General features: G+C 36.4%; 3 protein-coding genes across 5 annotated transcripts; 1 reads left to right on the plus strand and 2 right to left on the minus strand.

Moving 5' to 3' along the window:
* The first annotated feature begins 30 nt into the window (after window positions 1–30).
* LOC110765364 (uncharacterized) lies at window positions 31–5,527 on the plus strand. Its single transcript, XM_021968475.2, has 4 exons — window positions 31–195; window positions 1,331–1,390; window positions 2,606–4,002; window positions 4,140–5,527. The coding sequence occupies exons 3-4, from the start codon at window positions 2,610–2,612 to the stop codon at window positions 5,111–5,113; spliced, it is 2,367 nt and encodes a 788-aa protein (XP_021824167.2). The 5' UTR covers window positions 31–195; window positions 1,331–1,390; window positions 2,606–2,609; the 3' UTR covers window positions 5,114–5,527.
* A 2,925-nt stretch (window positions 5,528–8,452) lies between these two features.
* Window positions 8,453–10,501, minus strand: LOC110765369 (F-box/kelch-repeat protein At3g06240-like). Of its 2 annotated transcripts, XR_015836618.1 has the most exons (3): window positions 9,185–10,501; window positions 9,027–9,068; window positions 8,453–8,876 (listed from the first exon to the last, which is right to left on the minus strand). XR_015836618.1 is itself a non-coding variant. In XM_021968481.2 (2 exons), the coding sequence occupies exon 1, from the start codon at window positions 10,328–10,330 to the stop codon at window positions 9,221–9,223; it is 1,110 nt and encodes a 369-aa protein (XP_021824173.2). In that variant the 5' UTR covers window positions 10,331–10,498; the 3' UTR covers window positions 8,453–8,876; window positions 9,185–9,220. The 2 variants fall into 2 exon arrangements, 1 of the variants encoding a protein (XP_021824173.2); XM_021968481.2 differs by lacking the exon at window positions 9,027–9,068 and having other exon boundaries at window positions 9,185–10,498.
* Window positions 10,502–14,556: 4,055 nt separating this feature from the next.
* Window positions 14,557–16,485, minus strand: LOC110765367 (uncharacterized). 2 transcript variants are annotated; one of them, XM_088255099.1, is made up of 3 exons: window positions 16,390–16,485; window positions 15,858–15,969; window positions 14,557–15,399 (listed from the first exon to the last, which is right to left on the minus strand). In XM_088255099.1, exons 1-3 carry the CDS (start codon window positions 16,483–16,485, stop codon window positions 14,627–14,629), a joined length of 981 nt encoding a protein of 326 aa, XP_088111225.1. In that variant the 3' UTR covers window positions 14,557–14,626. The 2 variants fall into 2 exon arrangements, with proteins under 2 accessions (XP_088111225.1, XP_021824171.2); XM_021968479.2 differs by having other exon boundaries at window positions 15,858–16,485.
* Window positions 16,486–17,867: the final 1,382 nt, after the last annotated feature.

Below are 17,867 nucleotides of genomic sequence, written 5' to 3' on the forward strand. Positions count from 1 at the left end.
CAAAAATACCGATATTACGTTCATGAAATTAGAAAGAAAAAAAAAAGAGGGAGAACTAAAACCTTCCCAAAAACAATCCGAAAGCTAAAACCCGGTTCGAAGTTTTGACATTTCCCATCGCCTCTTCCTCTATGGCGTTATTCAAATCGGCGAGCCAGTGCTTCCAATTGCTACTCGTTTAACCCTCCAATTGAGGTACTTAATTTATTTTGTCTATACTATTTCTCGAAAATTTTGTATTTTTATCATTCTTACTTAGCCGTTCACTGGTTTTCGTGCTTAAATTTTCTGATATATTAGCTAATATATGCATCAAACTAATGAGCTTTTAATTTTTCTTCAATATTGTTACATAATTTTCTTTAATATAGCCATTAACCAATATACATTATTGGGTTCTGCAGATTTTCATGGTTATGTAGTGTTTTCAGTGTTGAATTTTTAGGAGTTTATGATGTGAATGATTTGGGATTCATTTCTGGGTAGTTCTGTGGATTAATTTCACAAGAAATCTAACCTCCCTGCATTTCCTGCGAAAATTCTAAAAGTCATTGCCAGTTTCACCCCATAAACAGCTAGCTCCCAATAGCTCTATAGAGCTTTGGTCTTCTTCTCTGTTTAAATGCACAAAATCTCTTTATAAGTAGAGATACACAAGTAGTACCCAACTTGACCTTGTCTCTTTTTAAAAGCTTATGCTACAGTGTCAGTGTGATTAGAACACAGCCTATGTTGATTTAGGGAGAATACCAGCGGAATAAGAATGAAATTAAGAGAAAGCTCTTTCTTATTCAATAGTATCAAATTTTGCTTGTTTTAGGCTACAGAGTTATAAAGTCACAAATCACCTTTATACAGTAGGGAGTTTACCATAAAATAAATATTTGAAATAAGAACAAAATCACTAAAACCCAGAATTTAACCAACATGAAATATTTGAGTTTGACAAGATTCTAATATTTAGTGCCAATTTTCTATGTGTGCTAAGAAAAAATCCTTATTTTACTATGCTGTGAATTCGGACCACGCATTCAAGCAAGAATCAACTTGATCAATAGTCCAGATTCACAGTTTGGCAATCAAAAATTTCCCAATACATGCATATATGTATATAGTTTTTAAATTTATACTCTATGCAGACTTGTCCTATCTCACTTTGTACCACATATATTCAACATCTCCGTGTAATACTAGTGTATATAATACTCTTCCTTTGTGTATACAAAATCAACAGTGCAGTTTGTTCCTTATTTTAATCTTTAACACCATTGCTTTGAAGGACATGTTTATACTTCTTTCCTTATTTGAACTGTACACGTGCAATGTGCAGGTGGGAGTCTGGTTTGATTCTTACAAGTCAACAATCCAATCAAGGATAACCAAAGAAACTGTAAATGATTTTCCTTTCGCTCTCCAACATCATGAACTAGTCATTTACATAAATCACCTGGATAGTTGTCCTATATCTGTATCAATTATTTATAAATATTTTTCATTTATGTTTTTTATGTATGGGGCAAAACTAAGATTTCCTGCAATTTCTACAGGGAAATTATATTGAAGTAATTCAACTTTTAATTATTAAAAAATAGAATCCAGTCTTCCAGTGCAAGTGAGTTCGGGGACGCTGTCCTTTATTTCAACAATTTAATTAAGCTAGATCCCTCCCTAGTGTTGGTCAACCAGATTTTGATGTTCCTTTACCCTTGAAACATGAACAAGTTTGTTACGAATCATCAGTTGCAAGATTCGGATTCTTTTTCTTCTTCAAAATGTCAATATTTGGTTGCATTAATTAAGATTTCAGCTCGATTTGTTCATCCAAGTTTTTCATTTTTGGTTTATTTTCTCCTCTCATTTGTGTAATGCTTACTGAGTTTGAGGATTCAGGTTTGTCTTGGTTTAAAACTCTGCTCCAGAGCTTTCATTTATTTTGGAGCGCATAGTTGATCGGTCTTCATACATTCACAAGCTATTTAGCTACTTTTCTTTGTTTGGTTTCAGTTTGTTCTTCGTCGTCATGTTGTATATTTTCTTTGGCTGATTCACATAAATCTGTATTTTTGGTTTATTAAGAATATCTTTTTTTTAGTTGCAGTAGTTTTTGTGGTATTGTTCATTGTGGAAATTTGTATTTCTGTGTTTCTGTTTGCTTTTAGTTTGTTTAAATTTTTTTGGCATCTGGGTCGTATTGATTGGAGATATTGTTGAGGTAATTGGTTCGGCATGGTAATTTTTATTTCTGGTTTTTTTTCATTTTCGTTTTACAGCTACTGTGTTATGTTGTGGTTAATAGAGTGTATAATGATGCATCCTAGTGCTTTGGAAAAACTGGAACTGTCTTCGTTACACTTGTTACACTACTGTTTTGGAATAACTTTTACCGTGAGACAGTTTCACTCAATTACATCGTGTTTTGTTTTTGTATTTTTGTAATATAATTTGTTAACATAATTGTTTAACATTTGATTTTGTTGAGGAATTTAATATTTGCTATAGATCAGTTACAATTAGTTATAAGGGTAATTGCTGACTCACTGTTCAGTTTTATTTTTATTTTTCTTCATACTTACTGTTGATTTGTTTTGGTCATTTTTACATGTAGAGGAATGGTGAGTGCTAGAATAGCAAGGTGTGGTTATGGTGCAGTTACTGTCGTCATTGCATTGTTTGAACACAGTAAATATGCAGATATCTGTAATGAGATGTGTTTAAGGTTCAAGGAACTAAAAGTAGGGAGTTTTGAGCTGACATATTCTCTTCCTGAGCATCCTAATTGCTTGCTGCAATCGGATATGGATGTGCATTTGATGCTTATGTGTTTATCGATGTTGAAGAGTAGTTTTGTTGATATTTCAGTGAAGGATCTTTTGAGTTCAAATAACGAGGATGGCAATCATGCAACGTCTAATCATGCGGCGCCTAATCACACACCTTATAGTCATGCAGTTTCTAATCGTGCAGCTCCTGATCATGCTGCATCTAATGATGCAACATCTGATCATGCAGCGGTTGATCATGGAGCATCTAATCATGCAACGCCTGGAGCTCCTAATCATGCATTGTCTGCTGATGCAATGTCGAACCACACAACTTCTAATAATGCAACATCTAATCATGCAGCGTCTAGTGATGCAATATCTAATCATACAGCATCTAATGATGTAATATCTAATCATGCTGGCTCTAATGATGCAATATCTAATCGTTTAGCGTCTTCATCATGCATTTTAGATAGTAGTGCTTTTGATGAGAATGAACATTTGGGGACCTCCAGATTTCATGAAGGCGAGGCATATTTGTCTCAGGGTTGGAAGGAATATATTAATAATGTGGGCCAGAAGTTTGAAGGGGGTGTAGCTGAATTTCGTAACAAGTTGTGTAAGTATGCCTTTGCGACTGGATTTCGTTTTGCTTTTGTAAAGAATGAAAAAGAACGTGTTATTGCTGAATGTTTTAAGAAGATCTCAGATGGATGTAATTGGCGTATACATGCTTCGGTGTGTCGGCTGAATGGTTTTTTCTACATTAAGTCTTTAAATAAAGTTCACACTTGCACTGGTGCTATCAGTGAGGAGAAAAGTAAGATGATGAGCTCAAGGATTATATCTTCTGTTTTGGTGGATCGAATCCAGAAAGAACCGTTTATTAAGCCTGTTGATATTGTCAAGGATTTTAAGCAGAACTATGGTCTTGATATCTCTTACCATACTGCATGGTATGCAAAAAATTTGGCCAAGAGCGAGGTTCATGGTGATGAATCCTCGTCTTATAGTCGATTAGTTTGGTATAGTGATGCTTTAATGTCATCCAATCGGGGGTCACATTGTGTCTTGGAGTGTGATCCCAAGACTTCTCGTTTTCTGAGATTGTTTATTTGTTATGGTGCGTGCATTGAGGGCTTTCGGTGGTGCAGACCTTTGTTGTTCATAGATGTGACTGGTCTAGAAAGTAAGCATAAGGGGCAACTAATTGGTGCCACGGGAAAGAATGGAAACCAAGGTATAAATTTTATTTTTTATTTTTATTACTGTATATTTTGTGATTTTTGATAAGTGACATATATAAATTGTATGTCTTTGTATACCTTTGAAATACCAGGTTACTCATCCATTCTATTTTATGTTATTGGTTTGCAGGATCTTTTCCCTTTGCTTTTGCTATCATGGACTCGGAAAATGAGGAAAATTGGAGCTGGTTCTTTGAAAACTTAGCTAAAGTTTTGACTCCTCAAGGTAGGACGATTACTTTTATATCTGATCATAACAAGGGTCTCACCGAAGCTGTTTCAAACATGTTTCCAACATCCCATCTTGCATTTTGCCTGCAGCATTTGAAACAGAACCTTTTATCTAAATATCCTTCTACGTATGGCAAATTTTTCCGGGATCACATTGTTGATCTTTTTTTGAAATGCGCTTATGCTCCCACTAAAGCTGCTTTTGAGGTTAATATGAGAAATTTAAAACATGAGGGTGGTGCTCCTGTTATGACTTTTTTAGAAGATCTTCCTAAGGAGAGTTGGTCATATGCCTATTTTAAGGGTAATCGATATGGTGAAATGTGCAACAATGCTTCTGAATCATTTAATTCTTGGATTTTTGAGCTACGTGCTTTGCCAATCTGTCAAATGGTTGATGGCATCAGGAGTAAACTCATGAAAATGATGGCTGAATGGAGTCGTAAAGCAGAGCAGTGGTGTTCTGTTCTATGTCCCGTGATTGAGAGAACCTTGAACGAAAGGTTGATGGTTGGTAGGAATTGGAATGTTAGTCGTTGTAGTGCTTCTGTCTATGATGTGCATGCTGAAATCTGTGTTAAGGTTGATTTGGCTAATCGTTTGTGCTCCTGTCATGAGTGGCAAATAAAAGGCTTTCCTTGTGTTCATGCACTTGTGGCTATTCAAAAAGATTCTGGTTGCATTCATGAGTATACTGATGACCACTTCAAGTCAAGCTACTTTAGATGTTCATATGCGTTTAGTATTTCTCCCATACCTGACATTAAGAATGTGATGCATGAGGGTTCAGAAGATGTTATCATGCCTCCTCTTACTAAGAAGAGACGCGGTAGACCAAGGACTAAAATGCCAAAATCTGTTGGTGAAGTTTAAAAGGTTGGTAAATCTGGTCGGGGCGGTTGGAGCGCATAATAAGAAGTGTACAGGAAATATTTTATCGTCTTGCAGATTTTGGTTGTAGTGTACAACAATTATATAAGTTTTTTTTTTTCGGTATCATTTTTATATTTTTGTTCATATTTGCATGATTTTTTTATTGAGGAAACTGTCACAGGATTACTTTCTTTACAAGCTGTCAATGAAGTAACAAGGTATAACACAACCACTGAAGCAAAAGGTAGCACAAACGCCAACATGGGTTGATTGAGTTGGTAAGGTGCGAGCTATGCGTTGAGCCCCAACCAAGTTCGATGCTGCCAGCAGTCCCATGTTGGTGGGTAGTCTAGAAAATGCCATGTGTAATTCCACACCGGAGGGCAGGGGGATAATGGTCCCTTGTGTTAGTCCACCCGCTCTAGGTCGGTTTGCCCTGGCTCTGTGTGGGAGTAGCCTCTCCCTCCCTACTGTGGCGAGGATAGGAAGAAGGTTTTTTAGTTTTTAATTTATTTTTATTTTTTTTGGATGAAAGGAATATTCATATGGTGAAAATTAAAAATAATACAAAAAGATTATTTTGCTCTTGCATTTAACGGAAAAGATGACAAAATTGATGGCATAAGGCCATCCCCAATGGGGGTTCTAAAGTGGACTGAACCACCCTTAGGTTGCAATATATAGCAACTAAAGCAAAAAAGTCATCCCCAGTGGTTCAGTTTTGGGGCCTTAAATGATCGAGCCCCACCGGAGCTATACCCAGATTTATATTCACGGTTGAAGCCCCTGAAATCGAATGGGGCCCGCATAAAGCCATATGTGTTGTTGGTGTGGTGACTTGCCTTGTGACTGCAGCTCATGATACTCACTTCTTGACCAATGATTGCTTATCTTTGTTTTATATTTTATTTAATGTGACCAATGAGAGGAGATGGGCTAGATAGATAGCATTTGTTTTTGTGTTTTTTCCGGATGAGGCTTTGTTTTTTTTCAAGGCAACAATCAAGGTTTTTTTTCATAGAAAAGATTTTCAAATCTTGTCCAAATTTTGATTTTTGATTTTTGATTTTTTTTTTGAAATGTTCACACAAAAAAAAATTAACATACTATAATATACATTAAAGCAAATAGATTTTTTTTATTTTAAAAATAACACGTATATAAAATTATATTGAATATAGAGCTCTAGATATAGAGCCCTTCTGTTGTGAGAGTGATTCCTTTAGAGCCTCAAAGATTTCATCGGAGATCTAAATGGGGCTCTATCAACCCCTTTTAGAGCCCCAACCATTGGGGATGGCCTAACCATTTGTCCTAATGAAACTGAAGTTGAAGGACCATGGGAACGATTTTGGAAATTGAGGAACCAAAATGCGAATTGGATCAAAGTTCAGGGACCATTAGACGTAAAAACCCATAAAGTTAATTTCTTCTTACTTTGGCAAACATTGTGATTTCCATTTTTAAATCGAATCTTAATAAGCAGATTATATAGGTTTAAAGTATTTTTATTTGTTAAGTTGTTAGCTTTCAGTGTTGTACATATCTTTGTAATTTGTCAACAATATGTGTTCATGCATAATTTGGTCGTACGAGCACATGAATGGACATTTTTACCTCATCTAAGCCCTAAAGTTTGAAGGAAATTAGATTTGAGGTATGAACTGTTGCTTTTTCTTTCTCAGAAATTAAATTTGAGGCTTGATTGACTTATTGTTTTTTCTTTCTCACTTTATGTCGCGGATCATGACCACTTTTCTCTAACACTCCAACTCAACTTGGCATACCTAAAAATTAGCTTGTAAGGGAAAGGTACCTAAAAGCTCTTAAACCATCATAAGATATGTTGTTTTCCCAATGTGAGATCTTGAGTCATAACATTAGAATCTCACCTATGATCCCAATGGGAGGTGAGGCTGGTTTCCCACAACCGCTTAGCTATTTTCTTTATATTAAGAAAAAAAAAAGAAAAAAAAAAAACTTCCACTTGATGTCGTTTTGATTTCGTCTCTAGTGAGCAAATTAGTAGCTAGAATTGTTGTCACTTATTTATTAAACTTACGTTTCTTCTTTTATCAAAGTTAGGTTGGTTATAGTTTTCACCATATTAGATGAGAAATTATAGAGTAATACGGTATCACCACGTCGTCGCCAATCTGCCTACCTCGCACTGCGGCCCCTTGGTTGCAGTCCCCCTCCAATAATACCAACATGGGTTAATCGTTTTATTTTTCCCTGAACTTAGACCCGATTTGCATTTGAGTAACTCAATTTCCAAAATGGTTCCCGCGGTCCTTCAACTTCAGTTTCGTTAGGACAAATGGTCCTGCAGTTAATTTTGTTAACTTTTCTGTTAAATGCAGGGGCAAAATGGTATTTTTGTATCAAAATTGATTAAAATATGAATAAAAAATTAAAAGTAAACTCTTTCCCTCCCCCTCTATCCCGATTTCTACTACCCCCAAACTTTATTTTTCTTGTTTTTTTGTTGGTTTTTTATTTGATTTTCTTTTATTGTTATTTTAAAGATATGATTTTTTAATTCATTTTTTTGGTTTTAATATAAAAATATCATTTTTCCCCTGCATTTAACAGAAAAAGTTAACAAAATTGAATCATTTTGGAAATTGAGGTACTCAAATGCAAATCGAGTCTAAGTTCAAGGACTAATAAAATGATTAACCCTACCAACATCAAACAACACCACCCCAAAAGTGGTTGAAAAAATTAACATGTCAACAACAAAAAAACAATTTATTTGGTTGCTCATGGCATCAATTATTGCACTTCTTTCACTAGTGTGGTTTCGTCATACGAGATGCTATTGAAGAAAGGGGAGAGAGAATCGGGATATGTGTTGTGGGTTCTTTTTCAATTATTTATTTATTTATTCCCATATAAAAGTTAACTAAGATTAACAATATGACATATGTCACTTTTTAAGAATGATGGTGAACGTACACCTTTGATTAAGGTGGTGAGCAAAAATGCTCCTTAATATTAAAGGGCAATAATCACTGGAGAGAATGTGATTGATTAATGATTTTTCCTCCAGTATGGATGTCATTAAAGTAAAATAAGGGCATCTTGTGAAGGCTATAATCTAATAATCAGAACCGTTTAGATTTTTATGGTTTCCTTCAACAATTATTTTTGTGAGGCCCTCAATGGTCTACTCGGCTCAAGTGACCTAATGTCTTATTGGATTGGGCTTGAGGGGTTTGCTCATAGACTTGAGCACTATGCGTTGTCAATTAACATTACCAAGAATTCTATAGTGAGGGCCTTATATATGTCCCTTAATTGATGTCCTATTTCTTAATCCGCAGATCAAATTGATTAGCCGTAAGATCAAATTAATTAATATGATCCAATGGTTAAGAGATAGGACCTCACCTAAGAGCAAGGGCCATATATAAGGCCCTCACTATAAAATGACTCTAAACATTACACCAAAATGTCAATGAAATTGGTAGGTAGAGCCAGACATAAGAGTCTTGGCCTTTTTTATTTAAGACGAGACTACAGAACATGAGAGACCTAATAGCTAGCTAGCTCTTACAAACAACTCCAAGGCCATCCATTACATAGTTGCTACCAGATATGTCTGGCCCAACACACAATGCACTTCCTCAGTTAGGGCATAAAACTTGTTGCACAAGTTTTGATTTCTTCTCTGTTATTGACACCACCACTGATTCTTTGATCTAGGACTTCTCTTCACCTTCTACTTCCACGGAAGAAAAAGTTATGCTGACTGGTCCTGTGACAAAATTGATTGCCAGTTAGTGCATATAGATGTACATCATTTATCAGATCATGTGGTCAACTAATGTTGTCACGAAAGACTAAAAGTGAGCTCCCTTCTTGTAAAGACATATGTAATGAAAAACAAAAGAAAAGAACAACTCACCACTTCTCCAACAAATTACAGGTGACAGGTAGACTGTCTGAGCTAAAGTATCATAAAAAAGATAATCAATCGCTGAAGAACTGAATATGGATGAGACTCATACAAGCGCCACACCAACAATACATTTAAAATGTAGGGGATTGTGATGAGTAAAATACCTGGTTTCCTTGATGTGCTATGTCCATAATGTCACGCTAATTCAACGGAACAAGGCTCTCCAAGTAGACCTCGGCATCACGAAACTCCTGAAATAGGGTAATCGACACGGTGCGAAAGGTGTGATCATCGAAGTTGTACAAATAAAAATCGCTTATCCACTTTGCAAACAGCAGATCATGAGATTTGGTCCTGTAAGGGGCAGGCAAAATGTTGCCAGAATCCAACATCACAATGGAGAGCTTTATTTTAGTCCAAGACTCGCTCACTCCATAGTCCTTCATCACCCAAAACTCATGATTTCCTGCATCTTGCAAAATCCATTGGGATACACACAGGCATTCCCTGAAGGCTCCAAGACTGAAATAAATCAAATCGCTTTCGGTGAAATCGGGCGGGGTTTCAATCTCTCGAACCTCCTCCTCAGCTAAGAGGAAAGCCATGATCATCATTGACTGATCTCCAACTCTCCTTGACAACCAATGGAAGCCTCCATTCACCAAAATCCCCTTTGAATCATCAGTTACAGCGCGTTTGTAGGGATAGCGCTCTTCGATCACACGCCAAGAACCGGTTTTCAGCATGTAGACACCGAAATCAACTCCATCATCAAAGCACCGCCCGTAAACCACCTTGAAATCATCAGCTGAGTGATCAAATCCAAACCCAAAAAGGTGATAAGAACACCCATCCATCCCAAACCCTTCAGGTCCAGGGAGTTGCTTAGATTCCCTGGTTGCTGGGTTGAGCAAATACAAGTCCAAATTGCTCACCGTGAAAAACAGCAACCCATTGCATGGAACCACCAGCATAACGCCACTATCTAGTTCTTCATGGCAATAAACACAGTCAATATCACTCTCCTCAACCTCTGCATCGCCGCCATGATCATTTCGCTTGAGAAACTCATCGATGCCGAAAGAGAAAAGCGAATTACTTCCGGGTACATCAATTAGGACTCGTCGCCTCTGGTGCAGTATATCCTCTTTCTCAAAGGCTCTGTTGTAGTGAAGTTTGACAAAATCAGGGTGAGTGATCAGAGAAAGCCATGGCTTCGATACACACCTGAAGCGGCACAGGGACTTGACTGGTACCCGGGAAAGAATGTCGCTTACGATCTCCGTAGGAAGGTTACTCTGGTTTTCCATGGTGATCAATCTGCAGATCCTTGGGTTTGGCTCTGTTTTCTGAGGTTGATGGCAGCCTGGTTCATTGGGTTCGGGTTTTAGTAGTGGAGTGAGAGCCTCCCCTCTTCCATTCTCGAAGCATCTGGTGTGTGTTGGAATTCAGAGGATATTTCAAAATACAAATTTTAATCAAATGGAGCCAAATGGGTAGTGACCGTTTCTCAGTTTCATGATTTTTGTTAACGCTCGGACTTCTTACGTCAGCTGTTAAACAGACCTGACATGATTTTTGTTAACACTCGGAGTTCCTACGTCATTCATTACAGAGATCTGACCAGATTTTTATTAAAAGCTCAGACTTCCTACGTCAGCGATTAGATTACATCTGACGGTTACAATACTTTATTATGAAAACTTACAAAAACTCAGAGCAAAATGCACTGCACTTCTCTTTATTCACGTTCATCTCTTTCTTTTCCTCTGGTCACTTATCTCCGTAAAACTCTCTCTCCTCCCACGTCATTTCTCTTTGTTTTATTTTGAACTGAAATTCCACCAGAATACCACATACCATCAAGACCATGGGGGTTTCCGTTAGAAAAAGTCATGTGCAAGCAGTATTATTTCGTTCAAGTCTTCATTAAAAAGATTCTTGCAAAAATTTACCAAGACGGGAAATCATTGACTCATTTTATTATTATCGTGGACAATGCAAATTTCAGATGACCCTTGAAGATTCAAGGTATTTACCCAATGCAAGTGTTGCAAGTGTGTAGTTGTACTCTAAAAGTTAGGGCGCCAATTACCTGCTTCATTGATATATGGCCTCCAAGATAGTGTATTAACATGCCTCAACTTAAATTTTGTTCTAGCTAAGCATTCATGAAGAAGACTTTATATATATCTAGTAGGAAAGTTTAATTTTTTGTTATTTATTCTTTCTATTTAATCTATTATGGATTCCAATTATTAATCTATACACACACACACACATATATATATATATATATATTAAGGCATAATAAGTTCTTAAAATAAAACATTCAAAATCCCTATAACTCCTCTTGGTTAATGAAAATACTAAAACATAAAACATTTCATTAAATAAGGATAAAATATTACATTCACAATTTATTTAAATTAAAATAAAATAGGAGCAGTACTACAGTTGTCCATAAATAAATAAAAAAAGACAACTACCTTCAAACATTTTGAATATTAAAAAAAAGAAGTTATATATCTCAAGTAAAAAAAATTCAATCGGAGCGTGTGCCAAAGAGCTAGTAATAATTATTATATTAGTGAAGTTTTGTAGCTTAAGTATCATCTATCAACAAAATTAGTGAGTGCGTAAACCTCCAGAGAAACTCTAGCCCTTTCTCTCTCTCTTAAAAAACACTCCTACATCTATTTTCACTTTGAGAGGGAGGAACCCTCTCCCCTCTTCTCTTCCTCTTTTATCCTCTTCCCTCATTTGCAGAAACAGAAAGTTTCCCCTATTTGTCTTCGTTTTGTTATGATTTTTACGTCTCATTGTTGGATCTAAACATGCATTTCGGCGTCGGATCTCCACCACCATCCTTTTTCCGGTTTCTTTATGTTTGGAATAAGTCGCAAAGGCCCCTTTGGGTTCTCTATGCAGTTTTCACCTCTCCTTTTGTGAGAGCTTCCCACCTCCCCTTTGTGTTCATCTCTACTTTGTAAGAGTTTTATTTGTATTGTTATGCCTTAGTTTTTTCAAGCTTTATCTCTTTTTTATTATTTTGAGTTTGCAATCTTAGTTAGGATGCATATGCCAGAGTTTTTTCAATCCTGCCTAATTGTTACTAGAGGAACATCTGATTGTCTTAATTTTGATATTAGATTGCTCCGTTATTGTAATGGCCCTTTGTGGCTAGTGGTTTTTTTTTTTGTCTGAGTTATGAATGCAATCCCAGAATTTCTCAACAACAAAAAAAGTATCATCTATCAACTAACATTTCTAAGAGTATGAATTATGACCCAATTCGGTGGGCTGGATTGGACTAGATAAGCCCAATTAATTGGACATAGGTCCAATCCGGATTGGATTGGTGAGTTTTTACTTTGTTATATTTGGACATGTTTTACTGTGATGGGGTAAAAGCAATAAGTAGTATGTGATGGGGCTTTCTTCCTTTTAATTATGTGCGCATGTTTTTTCATAAAATTAATTATTTCTGATATTAAATAAACACAAAAAAAAAAAATTATAAAAAATATTGAAGTCCAATGCAGTCCAGTATAGTCTTGTACCAAACAGCACAGTGGACTTAAGTCCACTCTAGTGCTGCTTATTGATCTACCAAACAACTCATGGCGCTTCTATAATGAGGGGTATTTTGGTGAGGGGGTTCAATGAGGGGTTCAATCCAACCATTCAATTATAAAAAAAGGTTCTAGTCCAATATTTTCTCTCTCTTGTTGGATAGTGGGATTGAACCACTCCCACAACTCCCTCATTAGAGTATCTCCAACAGCCTCTTCAACATCTTTGGAATTCTAAAATAAGTGAGCCATATCAGAAAAACTCTCTCCAACAGCCTCTTCAACCTCAGCCATCAAAGCTACAACCTCTTTCTCCTCTTCAGGACTGATAAGTTGACTTTAGCTCTTCAAACATTTAATTTTACTTTGAAAAAACAAAACTTACCTTGAAAATGTTAAAAACATGCATTTTTTTCTTTTCATATAATAAATACATAGACATTTTTCACATGTTTTCATATTTTTCATTCTTTTCTATGATATTGCATTAATTGAATTGAAGATTTTGTTGGAGTAAATTTTATTCAAGTAGCAAATAAAGCTTTTCAAATTGCCACGTAGGTTAACAAACTTTAATTTGAAAAGTTTTATTTGATACTACTGTTGGAGATGCTCTTATAGCATTTTCGAACAACTCAGAGGACTTAAAGTCCAGCCCATGGTCCAACACTCCAAGTCTTATTCTAATCAATCCAATCCGGTCCACCAAATGGGGCTTTTATGAGTTTTTGCTTTGGATTGGATCGTTTGTATAAGCACTGGTGGTTGGTTTTGCTTTTTGGGCTTTGGGCCTATGTAACAAGAAAAGAAAAGGTTTCAGAGTGATAGACCATCTTCCAGTTTTCTGGTGAGCCATTTTTCTCTTACAATAACAAATTGGAAGGTATGATCATATATCAACCATGGATTTGGAGTGGGTAAGCACTGAGACACAACCAAATCTAAGCCCTTTTTTTTTTTTTCGGAAGAACCAAGCCCTATTTGTCCAAAAAGAAATGCACTGAAAATTATATTTGCTTATTATATGGGAAACCATTGAAGATTGCTTATGACCTTTATTAGGTTTTGGGATCTTAGGTCTAATAGTCCTTGAATTTTGACCCGATTTGCATTTTGGTCCCTCAATTTCCAAAATCCCCGTGGTCCTTCAACTTTAGTTTCTTGTTATCTTTTCTGTTAAATGTAGGGGCAAAATGATCTCTTTGTATTATTTTTAATTTCCACCATCTGAATCTTTCACCCAAAAAATAAAAATATAAACTAAAAACTAAAAACCTTCTGAATATTCCTTTCACCATCTAAAATTTTTTAATTTACCCCAGGAGTGAACTAATTTCCAATTTCGACCCTCAATAGTACACCATGTGCCATGCAAATGCTCAAATTTAACAGAATAAGTTAACAAAATTGACGGCAGGACCATTTGTCCTAATAAAACTGAAGTTGAAGGATCATGGGAACGATTTTGGAAATTGAGAGATCAAAATGCGAATCGTGTCGAAGTTCAGGGACCATTGAACCTAACAACCCTAAATTTTGACTAATAGGCATAGTCTCATATTTGATTTTCATATGCTTTCTTGTAAAACCATCATATTTTGATATGGTGAGAGATTGAAGGAAAATTAAATTGAGTAATGAAGATATATGGTTTGATGCGAACCATTTCGGGTTTTCTTTATAAAACCTAATGGATCAACCCAATCTTTTGGTTTGGGATGAAATTTAAATTAGGTGACACGTAAACAACAAAAGTCAAGTAGATCATGGTAGAGAACATCCAAGTAGAGGTTCTAAATTCGGATCCGCCATTAAGATGAATATATTTATTTCTTTTAATTGTGTTCACATAAAAAATTATGCTAATAATTTCGCACGTAATAATAACAACTTGAGTTTATAGAAATCAACAATACATGACCAATATTACACCAATATCAATTGAAACTGCTAGAGCCAGACATACCATTTCATTAGTCTTGGCCTTTATTATTTATTACATATATCAATAGTACTCCAAGAAATATTCAATCACCTCTTACAAACAACTCCACGGCCATCCTTCCCACTAGCACAATTCATATACTCAAAGCTATCTGAAGAGTTGTTCTTAACAAATTCCCCACTAAACCTTGAAACCGCACAATCAGAGGCAAAGATACTAGAGGATGCAAATTCTTTGTCCCCACCCAAAACAGGCATCACCACACCCATCTTAACCCTACTCACATAGTTGCTTCCATATGTTTGGCCCAAAACACCATTCACTTCCCCACTTAGGGCATAAAACTTGAAGCTCAAGTCAAGATGAGCAAAGCAATCCTCTTGTGTAACCCCATATTTATGGATCATGGAGTCCTTTTCTGTTATAGGCACCACCACTGCTTTGATCTTGAAGTTCCCTTCAGCTTCGATTTCTATCGAATTTGTGTTTTTGGTCCGTTTGATGCTGAGTGCGCCTGGTGATAAGATTGATTGCCAGTTAGCACCTTCGCTGTCCAGGAGGTTTATGGGTTCACCGTCGATGGATAAGGAGAGACGGTCGTTGGAGTCATCCCAAATTGACGTGGTTTTGGCACCGATGAAAAGTTTGTGGTTTCCAAAGAGGATCCCTAGAGACTGCACCCAAGTGAAGTCCCTCTTCATGTTTTGGTTTCTCTTGCCAATGAAGTGGGCGTTGATGTGGAGATTCGAATCAGAAACTATGCAGAAGTCTTGGTCTTTCTTGCCATGGAAGTAGAAGGTTATTCCATCACCACCAATGAATCTGGGGTCTTGACACACAGCCCCTGGCCTGTTGCAGTCTGCAATATTATATTCTCACATATATTAGTGGTGTGTAATTGTCAGTTAATTATGTGACTAAGTTTACTATAAACCCAGATTTATCAAAATCCATTCTAATGATTTCTTCCAGAGTTATGATTTAAATCATTATGACAAAAGAGTAATTTCACAAAAATCATTATAAACTACTTGTCCACACAATAAATAAATGAATTTGTACACAAAATAAATAAATATAAAAGCTTGGCTAGATATGTTTATGAAAAAGAATAAATTTTTTAAAGGGGTCAAATTTTTAGACAACTTTAGCTTTTATAGGATGTAGCAATTGATAATTGTTATACAATTAACACATTAACTGTAAAGGATGTTCAACTAGTATGGTCGTATAATCGTATTATTGTAGGAAAAAGAAAGGGGTTAGTGGAAATCACATTCTAATAAATTACATAAACAATAGGTTTTGTGAACTTACTGCAAACAGGACTGCATGTGACGCAGTCAACTTCACATTGCTCAGGGCAAGCACTAGGACATGTATGCTCTAGGCCATAACAATGAGGGTAGTTCTTGTTCTTGCATTTTCTCTTTTCTCCAGAGCTCTCTGAAGAAGGGGGAGGTGGAGGATATGAGGAAGGTGGTGTAGAAGTAGTGGGTGGTGGAGGTGATGGCGTGGAAGCAGGAGGTGGTGGAGATGAAGGAGTAGAAGTAGTGGGTGGAGGTGGAGTGGTAGTGGAAGGAGGGGGAGTAGGAACAACTGAAGGTGGAGGTGGTGGTGCGGGGTATGCCTTTGGAGGCGGAGGGGGTGAACGATGATAATACTTTGGAGGTGGAGGAGGGTGCCTATGTCTTGGTGGCGGCGGCGGCGGAGGTGGTGGTGGTGGCGGCGGCGCTTTACAAACAGGTTTGCATTTCTTACAATCCACAACACAAGTGCGGGGGCATGATGCAGGGCAATAAAGGTCTTTGTGGTAACACTTGTAGAACTTTTTGTCTTTGCACTTGACTTTCTTAGGCTTTGGATGAGAAGTTGCTGCCTCTGCCACAACAAGCATCAAGAGGATGACCAAAAACACACCTAAGCGCACCATTGCTTTAGCCATTTGGTGCTGATTGTATGTGTGTGTTTGAGCTTTGTGATTATGACTGCTATTGATGCTGGCCTCCCCTTTTATAAGGTCTTGAAAATATCAGACTTTGCATCTTGCTCACACTAAACGTAAAGGTGTTCTTTACTTTCCACTCCACTTGTTCTCTCACACATGGGCACTCAAAAAGTCAGATTTTAGCTAGCCCTAAAATTAATCTAAATACTGGTCGGTATACCTTGGCACTTGTCCTCCTAAAACTTAATATATCAATGCATCTGCCATTTTGATAACCCTATAGTTAGCAAATTCATGTATGTATTATATGTATGCTTACTTTTTTTAAAAAAAAAAATATTTTTTTGTTTTCCATATAATTCTAAAAATACAAAAATGCACTTTTTTTAATGCAAATTAAATGTATTATTCGCATATATTTCATATGTATTTTGCACGTATTATTGAAAAAAAAAGATTATAAATAACAAAATTTAAATTCTTATATAATAGCCGAAATTTTCACCATGTGTTTTTAAGAAATTTGCCTAATCATTTTTACATATGTATTATACCCATCCCTTATTTTACTAACTATGTTGATAATTTTAGTTTATAGGAGTAGAGATGTTCCAATTTAAAAAGAGTATTTACAAATCTATTTAATTTATGGTTTCGATGGATTGACTGCCAACAAATTGCAAAGGGGTCAATCACGTACACTTGTAATTAAAGGTAGATCCTATATATAAACAGGAGTGGAATAGGACATTAATCCCCTTTTAGAGACAGGCCAATGGCCATGCGTACGTCTTGTAAACTTTCATCTTTTGACAATAACCTTACCAACTTGCAAGATTTCTTAGACTCCTTGTATAACTTTAAGAGACATTATATAAATATTGAGCTACGTTGCAGCTGGACGGGCTTTACCTGACCAGGGATTACCACCAAGGGCTGAAGCTAAGGTCTAAGGTTTTGAAAATAAAGAATTATAGTGCTAATTTTTAGAAAGCTCACATATCGTCCTAACAAAATTAGCACACATCGTACATGCCTCTTTGGGGATTTACTTGGGAATGCAGTCTTTGAGAGAGAGTGGGTTTAGCTTCTTCTAATAGCTATGAATTTTATTTTATTGTTTTTGTTACCTAATAGCTATGAACGTGGACAAACTGAAAGTGAACTCAAACAAAATGTGAGGTGCAAGAGCCAGCAAGGACTTTGAACATTAATTGGGTCTTTGGGGCGGCATAAACGCCTGTTACAATAGGCATTAATAGATGGACTCAATCGCAAGCCTACGCTAGCCTCAGCCTACGTGAACTCCACTTTACCACTACAAGCCTAAACTCTATAGTCTTTTTTTTTTTTAGTACAAGCGATAGTCTCTAAACTAG

This window comes from Prunus avium, chromosome 6 (assembly GCF_965620075.1).
Source record: "Prunus avium chromosome 6, drPruAviu1.hap1.1, whole genome shotgun sequence".
Classification (NCBI taxonomy): domain Eukaryota; kingdom Viridiplantae; phylum Streptophyta; class Magnoliopsida; order Rosales; family Rosaceae; genus Prunus; species Prunus avium.

Bases quoted from the DNA above. Each gene is read 5' to 3' on its own strand.
- LOC110765364 (XM_021968475.2), top strand. From the start codon at position 2,610: ATGGTGAGTGCTAGAATAGCAAGGTGTGGTTATGGTGCAGTTACTGTC. The intron at 4,003-4,139 runs GTATAAATTTTA...ATTGGTTTGCAG, and splicing joins GGGAAAGAATGGAAACCAAG to GATCTTTTCCCTTTGCTTTT.
- LOC110765369 (XM_021968481.2), bottom strand. From the start codon at position 10,330: ATGGAAAACCAGAGTAACCTTCCTACGGAGATCGTAAGCGACATTCTT.
- LOC110765367 (XM_021968479.2), bottom strand. From the start codon at position 16,485: ATGGCTAAAGCAATGGTGCGCTTAGGTGTGTTTTTGGTCATCCTCTTG. The intron at 15,400-15,857 runs GTAAGTTCACAA...ATAATATTGCAG, and splicing joins CACATGCAGTCCTGTTTGCA to ACTGCAACAGGCCAGGGGCT.